Source organism: Neltuma alba, unplaced genomic scaffold (genome assembly GCF_004799145.2).
Source record: "Neltuma alba isolate B1F8T4 unplaced genomic scaffold, ASM479914v2 tig00006857_pilon, whole genome shotgun sequence".
Taxonomy (NCBI): Eukaryota; Viridiplantae; Streptophyta; class Magnoliopsida; order Fabales; family Fabaceae; genus Neltuma; species Neltuma alba.
Genome location: NW_021634598.1, coordinates 24,574 through 36,715, shown reverse-complemented (window position 1 = coordinate 36,715; position 12,142 = coordinate 24,574). Strand labels below are relative to the sequence as shown.

Below are 12,142 nucleotides of genomic sequence, written 5' to 3'. Positions count from 1 at the left end.
TGTGGAACGATGCCAAAATCAAAGTTCTAGTACTTATCCTCTAAACACTAAGACCCTCGTCTACACTGCAGTATTTTTGATTCCTAATTCTCAGAACCTCCTAACTCGTGTCTTTTGTGTTTATGGCGAAACTACTCCACTGAAACGAAAAGGTCTTTGGGATTCTATTCTTCTCTGGCTGGTGTTGTCAATGAACCTTGGATTCTCCTAGGGGATTTCAATGCTTACCTTTCTCCTCACAACAAGACTGGAGGAGGAAACATAAATTGGAATTCCATCCAGACTTCAACAATTGTATTAACTCCTGTGGTCTTCAAGAGTCCCGGTCGTAGGGGATATATTCACTTGGGAAAGAGGAGCAATTAAGAAAGGTTAGACTGGACCTTATGCAACTCTCATTGGGCTGACGCAATCCAACCACCAAGATATTCACATTTACTCCGTTTCAAATCTGACCACAGAGTCACTTTGTTCTGGTTGGACATTGTTGCAAACCCCTCCCACATAAAAGTCAAACACTTCAGATATAATGCTGCCTGGGCTAATGAGAAGAAAGCTTTTCCCACTTGTCGCTCAGTGGTTTGGGAAACTTCTACGTGGCAGAAGGGTCCAAGAATTTTGCTATCTCTGCTCTTGCCTAGAATGATCAAATCTTGGGAGTATACCGAAGAGAAAAAAAGAGAGACTTTGAGGAGATTAGAAGGCATTGACAAAGCAAGAACGCCACAGTGATTGCAATGGGTTACAGAAACTGGAATCATCTCTTTGGAAATCCTACACAACAAACTTGTTGCTCAAGAGGATTTTTATGGTGGACAAAAATCTCGACACAATGAAGGCTTCAATTGTGGGATCAGAATACGAGTCATTTTCATCATCCACCATCATTAGACATAAGAAAGAGAGAATCGACTCCCTTTTGACATTCCTATTTTTCATGAACAAGGTGTATGGATAAGTGACCATAATAGTCTAAAGCAGATGGCCTTTGACTTCTTCAAAAAGCTCTACACCAAGGAACCCGTCCCTATCAAGCTGTTTCTTTGCAAAATTCCCTTCTCTTCAGGTTCAAGACATACAAGCGATTGAAAGCGGAATTTCAGATCTAGAAATAAAAAATGCTGCCTTTTCAATGGGTGCCTTTAAATCTCCTGGCCCAGATGGTTTGCAACCTCATTTCTTCCAAAGCCAATGGAACCTTGTTGGTGATAAAATTTGTAGACTGATCAAGGAAACTTTTGACCACCCAAGGAAAATGGCTGAGTACAATCAAGCCAACATTATCCTCCTCCCTAAAGTTGACCATCCCACTTGTCTGAAGGAGTTTCGGCCAATCTCCCTTTGCAACATGAGTCTCAAAATCCTCACTAAGATCCTTGCAAATAGATTGAAGAGTCACCTTGACCATATCATTGATCCTCATCAAAGCAGTTTCATCATGGGAAGACAGAGTTGTGACAATGTTATATTGGCCCAAGAAGCTTTGCATACTATGAGAACAAGGAAATCAAAGAAAGGGTTCATTGCCATTAAAGTGGATCTGGAAAAGGCGTTTGACTGCCTGGATTGGGATTTTATTAGAGAAACACTCAAAAGCCTAAATTTCAGTGACAAGTTCATCAACCTCATCATGTGCTCTATCACTTCTGCCACCCTCAAAGTGCTTTGGAATGGTGATGAGACTCAAACCTTTTCCCCAACAAGAGGTGTCAGACAGGGTGACCCTTTGAGTCCCTATATCTTCGTGCTTTGTATGGAAAGGCTCAGTCAACTCATTTCCTCTCTTGTGGCAGATAAAAGGTGGAAACCTCTTCTCTTCAAGGCTAAGGGACCAAGCCTATCTCACCTTTTTTTCGCTAACGATCTCTTCCTTTTCTCAGAAGCTTCTTTGGACCAAGTTGATCTTATAAAAAGCATCATGTCTGAATTCTGCATAGCTTCAGGTCACAGGGTTAACCTGTCAAAGTCAAAAATCTTTTGCTCTCCTCACATCAACCATAACCGTGCCGTGGAAATTAGTCAACACTTGGGGATTGGTCTAACTGCCGACCTGGGAAAATATCTTGGCGTGCCTCTTATTCATGGCAGGGTCACCAAGAATATCTTCACCCCTCTTGTTCTAAAACTACAAAAGAAGCTTACAGCTTGGAAAGGGAATTTTCTGAATCTTGCAGGGAGAACTATTCTAGTAAAATCTGTGTTGAACTCTATCCCTATGCACTTAATGCAGACCATGCTTCTACCAAAGGGATTACTGAAGAGATCTCGAAACTTAGCAGGAAATTCCTATGGAATGAACACACAGGTTCACGCAAAATTCACCTGGTCGCTTGGGAGAACGTTTTGCAGCAAAAAGACAAAGGAGGACTTAATATCAAGGACCTCCATTTGCAAAACCAAGCTTTCATCCTCAAGCTCTGTTGGCAGCTTCTCACGAAACCTCATATGCTTTGGGTTCAGTGTTTAAGAGCTAAATACGGTTGTAATTTCAATGGTTTTCCCCAGATTCAAAATAAGAAATCTGCCTCTGTTACCTGGCGCAGCATTGTTAAAATGTGGGATCAATTTCTTGAAGGAGTGGGAAGGAAAATTGGGAATGGTTTTAAATACTAGATTCTGGTGGGATAAGTGGTCTCCTTTAAACAATCCTCTCATTTGTTATATAGATCCTACCACCAACAATCTAGACACCCAAGCCTCTGTCAATGATTTTCTTCTCCCTAATGGAGAATGGGACATTACTGCCTGCAATAGAGTCCTCCCTCAAGCAATTGTAAACAAAATTGTCTCCACCAAAATTAATAGACAACTCTCTGAAGACCTACATTGTTGGCGACCATCCAATGATGGAAACTTCTCAGTCAAAACAGCTTATCAGTTTATTAAGCACGGTCCTGAATTGAACTACTGTTCCACTTGGAAGAGGATGTGGAAATGTCCGGTTCCAGAGAAATTAAAATTCTTCCTCTGGCAGGCTATCCATGATAGACTCCCTACGAACTACCTGAGAGCTCAAAGGAAACTCACTTCTGATAGTTCTTGTCCCTATATGTGTGATTGTGAGGAAAACACTATTCATATCCTGAGAGACTGTGAGATTGCCAAGAGTGTCTGGAGAGGAATTATTAAAACTAACGTTTCTCATGTTTTTTTTGCTGGTAACTTGCAGGTGTGGATGGATTGGAACCTCAGAAACAAAGCTGGAACACATATCTTCAGAAAATGGTCATGGCAACAAGTCTTCTGTACCATCTGTTGGTTACTATGGACTTCAAGATGCAGGAAAGCGTTTGAAGGGAAAGTATGCCACCCCTCAACTATCAGGAATATCTGTCTTCATAAATTGTTGGAGGATAGAGATCATCAGAAATTTACCAACACGATCCTTCAAATTTCAAATAGAGAAACCGCAAGATGGACCCCCCCGCAGCGTGACTTCATCAGGATCGACATAGACGCTTCTGTCACCAATATTCAACACGGAGCATGTGGAGGTATCATTCGGAACTCAGAAGGCTTATGGGTGCTAGGATTCAAACAGCGTTTGGGCTTTGTCTCGCCCACTGAAGCTGAACTACTTGCCATTCTCACTAGACTTCAAACCTGTAAGATGAAGGAATTTCAGAAAGTCTCCATGTTCTCCGACTCTTTTGAAGCCATTAATCTATTTTTAGAGATGGTAATCAAGGCCACCCCCTTTGGAACATTATCCAGGAAATTCGCCTAACTATAGCTGAGATCTGGACATTTGAACTGCATCACTCACCCAGAGAAGCATTGACATGTGCTGACCTCCTGGCAAAAAATGCTCATGATGCGGACACAACACCAACTTTTTATGACTGTTATTTCCGTTTGTGCGGCCCAATATGCACGTGATATGGGCTAATCCCCCCTAGTCTTTTGTTTGTTTCAAGCTCTGCTTGCCGTTGCTAATTCAAAAAAAAAAGAAAAGAGAAGGGTGATAGCTTGGATAGAAATTAGTTCAGGTGTTGCGTTGGCCAAAAAAAAAAAAGTTCAGGTGTTGCATGTTTATTGGTTAGAGTTTATGCGAAGTAGGAATCTCTCTCACAGGGCACATGTTCTCACTTCTCAAAACACATTACCCATGATGCTCAAAACACTCACAGCCCCAAAAAAAAAAAAGAAATCTTCTCACCTGCAGGTTTGAAGTTATAACAAGGACAAGAACCAAGAGAGAGTGACGTACACGGGCATTTTTACCTAAACCCTATAAATAGTAAAAAAAATTTACTTAAATACTATAAGGTAAAAAATATTTACCAAAATACTACATTAGAGATCGTTCTTCAATCTTCAAAAGAACGATTTTGAATTTTTGAACAAGTTGTTCACATGAAGAATGGTTTCTTCATCTGACATTTTTTTTTCAAATAAAAAATTGAAATCATTTTGAAGAAGGACGATTTTAACATTAACAATTTTTTTAGTAAAAATTGCAACTAAAAACCCACATTATTAACTTTGCCATCTCCTTCTATTTCATTTTGAATTTTGATGGGAATTACAATTGATGACCCAATCCCCTCAGTACATACTTTTTTTTATTTATATTTTATATTTTCAACAAAACATGAAAAAATATAAGCAAATTTTATAGGAAGATTATTTCTTATCTTGATAGTTGAATTTAAAATTAATATATAAAATAAACTAAATAAATATAAAATCTACTTATGCTCTCTCCGATCTCAGTATAAATCACTTCAACTAATTTATCATAATAAAAAATAATAATAGTCAAGTCAATAAATTTGTCTTAAAATGAAATTTTTTCAAATTTACCATATTAAATGAGGTTTTGGAGGATGGAAAAAAAAAGAGCCTTGTTTAAACATTAATTCATGGGGGAAAAAATGACAGTTAACTCATTAAATTTGTTTTAAATTGAAATTTTTTTAACTTTATCATATTAAATAAGGTTTTGAAGGATAAAGAAAAATATAAAAAGACTTATTTAATTTAGGGCTTGTTTAGAGCTCCGTTTAAAACGGACTTTTAAGCAAGTTCACATAAGCCAAAATAAAACTCTCTTCATATACTTACCTCATAGTCTGCAAATCACATTTGAAAAGCTACTTATAAGCCAATCCAAACAAGCCTTTAAGAATCAAATACATGACAAAATTGACAAATCAATATTAATTAAACTCCAAGTAACTTAATTAATAGACCAAAAAACACATTTCAGAAGTTACTTATAATGTGGATCTTAAGAAGCATTTTTTTTTTAATATTTTGTTGAAAATGTAAAATAAAAGTCCATTCCATTAACTTTTTTTTTTTGTAGAGAATTACATTTGAGAATTTTTTTCTCTATAAAATTGGTGTTAATGCACATCCAATACCTTGAAGTATTTTGTGGTGCATATAGTGTACTGAAGTATTTTGTGGTGCATCCAGCACCCTAAAATATTTTTTTACAATACGTCTAGCACCATAAAATATTTTTTGGTGTATCTAGTACCAAGGCGAAAAAATTCTTCAGGGTGTTGGATACACCTAAAAATACTTCTAGATACTAGATACACTACTAAATATTTTGGGGTGCTAGATGCACCTTAATCCTAAAATCTATTTATATTTTTTATGTTTTGCAGAAAATATAATATAAAAAAAGAGTATGTGCTGAGGGGATTGGGTCATCAATTGTAATTCTTATCAAAATTCATAATGAAATAGAAGAGGACGGCAAAGTTAATAATGTGGGTTTTTAGTTATAATTTTTACTGAAAATGGTGTCAGTGTTAAAATCATTCTTCTGAAAAACAATTTCAATTTTTTTATTTAAAAAAAATGTTAGATGAAGAAATCGTTCTTTGGGTGAACGACTTCTTCAAAAATGTAAAATCATTCTTCTGAAGAATGATTTCTGATATAACATTTTGATAAATACTTTCTACCTTATAGCATTGAGGTAAATTTTTTTTATTGTTTATAGGGTTTGGGTAAAAATGCCGATGTATACATCTTTTTCGGGTACTGAGTCAAAGGCAAGCTTTTGATTTTCTTTTTTCCTATCGTACTACTATTGGAGAGGTAATCCTATTTAAGACACTATTGGGTACTAAATATGAGCACCATTCCAGACTCCAATTGTGAGAGATTATCCTCTTTCGTTAGACCTAACCCCAGATACTACTCCAGGTACTTAATATAAGAATTAGTTAAAGATTCAATTTGGTTCTAAATATAAAACCTTAATTCACTTTATTTTTCGTATTTATCTATTTTTCCCCATGTAATCTTTATAGTAATGGCAAGAACTGTTTCAATACACGAGGAATGCAGCACTTCTTTACTACAAATAACTAACTTAACTAATTTTTGAATATTTACAAATTAGTTATATAGTTTTTATATTAAAGACCACTATTTACTTTAAATTACTAATTTAACTAATTTTTTAAATATTTACAAATTAGTTATCTGGTTTTAATATTAAAAATCCGATATAGTAACTATTCAATACGTTTTAGTCTGATACCAAATATATAAAAAGGGAATTATAATATTAATAAAATCTTTAAAAAATAATTATCAATAAGTTTTAATAATAAGTAAAAAATTATTATTTACTATTTTAAAACTTGTTATTAGATTCTATATAACTTTTTATAATTATATTCTGTATCTGGTTTCCATTTCAATTGTCTCAATATAAAGCGATAGACTCAACAACTTTATAATATATTGGAACTTCTTCTCTTTCTTTCTGTCATTAATTGAAAAAGGCCGCTTGGCCTAGACCTATCCCTCGTACTGTATATTTGAGACAAGATTGTCTGTGTGACTCTGTCTCTCTGCACAGTGCTCACTGCTCCCTTTGCGCCGCTGTCTTTGCCCGTCGTTCTTCACTCTCTACTCTCTGCCTCACTTGTTCACCGTGGCCCTCTTTCCGGTTGCAACGTTGGCTCCTGAGGAAAATCGGTAATGATTATTCTGTTGAAGATTGATCAACTTAGTTTAAGTGATTAATTGATGATTCTGTGTTCCCAATGTGTTTGTGTTCATTTGAATTAATTTATTTTGAGTTTGTCATGCGAGAGCTTTGTTTGTCTGATTCCTTAATTCAAACTTTTATATGTGAAAGAGTGGGATATACTCAAGTATGATACATATAAAGCCTCCTCCAATGGTGTTCCCACTGGCATTCTCATCTCATGCTTCATCCTCTCTGATTCTTCTTTCTGAGTCTCCCATTCTCACTGTTTCTTTCACCACATGCGTTGTCGCTCTTCTCTCTGTCTCTCTCTGTCTCTCTCTCTTTCTTATCGCCATACTTACCATAGCCCAGAAAGTCTCTGCCTTCTAGCAAAACATAAACAAAGCATAAGGATTTCTCTGCTCTTCATTGTTCTAATTCTTCGTTGGTGGTGAGGTGCATGACTTGCTCTGATTTTGAGAAACAGAAATTCTCATGAACTTCGTTTTCTTTTCTTTTCTTCTTTCTAAGCTCAGTGAGCAAACCATGGAATCCCCTCTTTCACGATATTTGTTGTTATTCAGACAAAAATACAATTGGTTTATAAATTTCGATATGATGCCACCCTATAGACAAGAGATTAAGAATGTCATGGTGCGAACACTTTAATTTGTGTTATTTATTGTTGCTCCTCTGGTCGATCTGCAGTCATAACTTTTTTGATCTGGGCTCAAGGTCGAGGGAACCAGTTATTGTTTTTTTTTTTTAATTTTTTGCCAACCATTATTGTTTTTATTAATCCATCATCTATGCTTCCATCTTTTGTGTGCAAACTAATTAATAACAGCTTTAACACGTGTTGATCCTACAGATCTCTCTCGTTGACATTATATTATATAGATCCCCAAAATGTCGACATTGGGAGGTGACTTGGAACAAAACGCGCCGATCGACTTGGACCCTCCCTTGGGGCTGCACCGTCCTTCACCTGGTGACTCTTCAGCAAGGCCAAACGAGGAATCAGGTGAATGAGTACAAAAGCTCTTCTTATTTCTGTGTCCTTTGGATCAATAGATGTCATTAAAAAAAAAAATGCTTGCATTTCTTTAACAAAGGTTTGGTCAGAGAAAAAGGACTCGATATATTTCTAAAGTAAAATTTTGAGTTCATTTCAATGTTGCAAATACAAAAATCAAAATTGTTCAGGAAATCATACTATTGCCTCTTTCTTGTCAAGAAATCTTGATAAGTAAGGTCTTTCCCCACTTTTTGTTGGTTAGATACATTAATCAATGGGCATATTTATATTATCAAAGTAGAACTTGCTTCTTCAAATGGACCTTTGCCTCTTTAAATTTCATGTTGTTTTTTTTTTCTTCACTATGAATGCATCATAATGAAGTTTTCACTTTGGTAATTGCTTTTCGTTGTTTCAATCAATACTGCCTTGGTTGCTTTTTATAAGAAACAACTAAGCAAATCGCATTGATAAAAAAAGTTAGTCAAAATTGGTCAGAGAAAATAAATAGGTAAAAACTCTAACTTTTTCTCAAAAATATCCTTATTTATAGGGGAGATACTGTAAGGAAGATAATAAAAAATTATTAAATATTAAAAGGATTGTGGGGGGAGAGAATGTGTAGTGAAAAGAATGCTTGGAGAGTCATGTGATAATAAATGTGTAGATATTAAAATGAACAATTAAATGAGGACAAAATGAGAAATTAACACCAAAAATTTGGGACATCCTCTAAATATTTCTTACAAGTAGGAACAAAACATAAATAGTAGTTGCTTCTTATAAAAAGAAATGGATGGAGTACATCATAAACATGAAAATCTCCTCCTCCTCAAGATGCACTTAACAATAATTGAACACAACTACCTTTTTAATATATTACTCAAAACACTTATCCTATGTCATGTACATGGGCACTAACAAAAGCAGCTATATAGTATCCTATATATGCCAACATCTTAAACAGTGTGTATTCATTTAATCATTCAGGTGAGGAGAGGGCATGGAAGGAGGATTTGTGCCATGCAATATGCGGTAACAAGTGGAGTGATGTGAAAGTAATTCTGGATCAAAACCCTAATGCTTTGACTTCAGTAATTTCTTATAAAGGCAGAACAGCACTTCATGTGGCTGCAATGTTTGGGAATGTCACCATTGCGGAGGAGTTACTAAAATTACTGCCTCCAGAATTCGTTCTAACTCCTGATTCTGACGGTCGTACAGCACTTCTAATGGTTACTTATTTTAGTGGAAACACTCAAGTCGCAAAATCCCTCGTAAACAAGAATAGCCGCACACTTGTAATTCCAGACATTGTTGGTGATCTTCCTGTTATAGTGGCTTTTGGAAAGGGTTACCAAGAAATGGTACGTTATCTTTATTCTGTCACTCCATTGGAATGCCTCACAGGCCGTTCGGGTTCTAGGCTTCTTCATCATTGTTTACATGCACAATGCTTTGGTATGTTATAGAATCTTGCTTCTTTTGTTTTTGATGCTCTTGTCAATTCATGGCGTGACTATATACACATACACACACATCTATATGTATAATGCAGATATCGCGCTGAATTTGCTTCAACAATGTGAAGAATTGCTTTCAGTGCCCTATAGTAATTCAGGGATGACCCGGACGCAATTCTTGAGATCGCAACGTTGAACACTGCTATTCTTAGCTCAAGTGAACTTATCTTCTGGAAACGATGGATCTATAATTGTTGGTACCAGTGGACTTAAGTATATGTGTGTGGGTATCAAATGCTTTCCTTTCTTTTTCATTATCATGTGTAGATTTTGTTTGTGTTATTTTCTCCCCATTGTTTAGATTGTACCATACAACATCACGATTGTGAACAGAGACTATATTAAAACATGAATACTAGCCCCCCACACACATAATTGCTAATAGGTTATTTCCTTGGTCATGATTGTCGTCAGCAAAGAAACCTTGCACAATATAATTTACAAAATATACTCAATGAGATGATTACAATTGAATGTTGTGAAGAACAACCTATAAATAAATAAAATAAGTGGGAAAAACCTGATTCAGAATATATTTAATTAACATAGAGGACATGTTTTTTCATATGCTGTTTTTATCCTATTTATTTATCATCATCGTTATTAATGCATTCCTTAAACGACGTGATCTTTCTTTGTTTCTTTGCCCATCTAAGATATAAATATACCTTCAACCATAGCTTCCAATCATGTTTGCGTGGACATCGGCCAAGAAGATGGAAGTCAAGGAGATAAAGCAAAACTTACCAAGCCAGGTATGTTACAAAAACATTGTTTGGAGAATATATGCAACACCTAACTTTCTATATACCAGAAGGGTCCACTTAACATCTGTGGATCACTAGACGCCAGTTTTCTATTATAGAAAATGACAAATTTTTTTTTATATATATAAATACTGACGAGTGATTCACACACTTGAACCCTACTTCTGAAGAACGTATGACAGGCACACAGATTTAAAATAATACTACTATTATATAAGTTATTACCCTGGTCATTCAGGACAATGACCCTTACCTGAGCACTGAAAGTACACACTCCCTTAAAGAAGGATACAAAATAGTATAATTACTAGTAAGTGGGGGTTACTTGCTCTTAAACATCTAATAAGTCAGATAATTAAATATCAAAATAATTATTCTATAGGTACAAAAGCAGCAGGCATTCCTGCTCTTCATACAAGCCCACCTTCAGCACTTATGACCTCCTTACTCTTGGAATTGCTTGCTCTAGCTGTATAATATAGGAAGGGAGGGTGAGATTCAAACGAATCCCTGTAGTAGTAATTTCCATCAAAGAAATGTGCAGATTACATAAAGCATGCAAAACAAGCCAAAGTGGAACATAACCTTGCAAGCTAACGCAATTAAGCATTTATGCGCAATGACAGATAGACAAGCTGAATAAATAATGCGCAAATAATTGGCAATCACTGCCCCATGTCTATCAGCTACACGTGATCACGGCTAAATAATCCATGCAAGGAATTAAGGATTACATGTTCTCATGCTTTAGAAAAGCAATATGGCACAAACAGACATGCAGCAATCATACACAAGTGTAAGGTAGGAAAGAACTACTACCTGAACCTTCTGCTTCAAAATCAAACCTTACTTGTTTCCTTTCTCTTAGCTTCTTCGGTAGGCTTTTGCAGATATCAAAACCTATTATTTTAGTAAGGGTAGGTTAATGCTTGATCCAACTAAAATTCATAAATTAGAAATCTCTCTTTAAATCCCAATCCTTTTTCAATCTCTACCCTTACTTAATAGTTTGGTCATCCTGGACAATTTTTCTTATTTAATGCATTTACTGTGGAGAGTTTCTCTCTTTATCTCAGCCCAAATAGTTACTTTTCTTAGTAACTGATCATCTTGGTCAAAAATAATATATTATACACACACAAGTCTTCTATCTTTAAAATATTTTCTATTAACACTTCATATTAAATCTCAAAATTATTCTCCAGTTTTGAAAATCATCGTCACAGCACTTTGATAAATTTCTAACCATATTCCAAAACAACTATATATAACAACTCTATTAGCCTTTAATTACTCTTATCCCCTTGCCTTTCAAGCTTACTAATTGAAAGTGTGTACACATACACAAATATATACTTTATAGCACTTCCCATGCCAAACACCTAACACTTAGGCGCCTATGCTAGAGTATAAATTATTATTTTTGTACTTCTAACTTGCTTCTAAAATTGGCTTGGCTTAATTAACGTCATACTGTAATTTCCAAATCCATACAATTCTTCACTTTAAGTCTAAAAGAGAAATTCCAGATTGGATGCCAATAGCTAAATCATTCCACTCAACATTCTATAGGTTCTTTTATCAATAAAATCCAATGATTTCTCAACACTTTGTAACAAAATATCCCTTGGTTCAAAGTTTCACATTTTAGAGTTCTAATCAATTTTCCTCTTAAAAATTCAAAAGTCCCCAAGCTTCAACCATTTCTATTCACCATTCGATCATATAACAAATTAACTTACATAATCATCACTTATCATTCAAAACCTTAAGAACAAACCATACATGGTTCTCCTCCTAGTAAATTTTGAGTATCAAGGTTCTAAAACCACACTCTTATTTATTTATTTATTTAGACAGCATTTCCACATCAACTCTAGGCTTCCAA

General features: G+C 35.3%; 1 protein-coding gene across 1 annotated transcript; it reads left to right on the top strand.

Moving 5' to 3' along the window:
• The first annotated feature begins 7,855 nt into the window (after positions 1–7,855).
• LOC114751275 (uncharacterized) lies at positions 7,856–10,731 on the top strand. Its single transcript, XM_028939930.1, has 4 exons — positions 7,856–7,970; positions 8,955–9,425; positions 10,168–10,242; positions 10,637–10,731. The coding sequence occupies exons 1-4, from the start codon at positions 7,856–7,858 to the stop codon at positions 10,729–10,731; spliced, it is 756 nt and encodes a 251-aa protein (XP_028795763.1).
• The last annotated feature ends 1,411 nt before the right edge of the window (positions 10,732–12,142 follow it).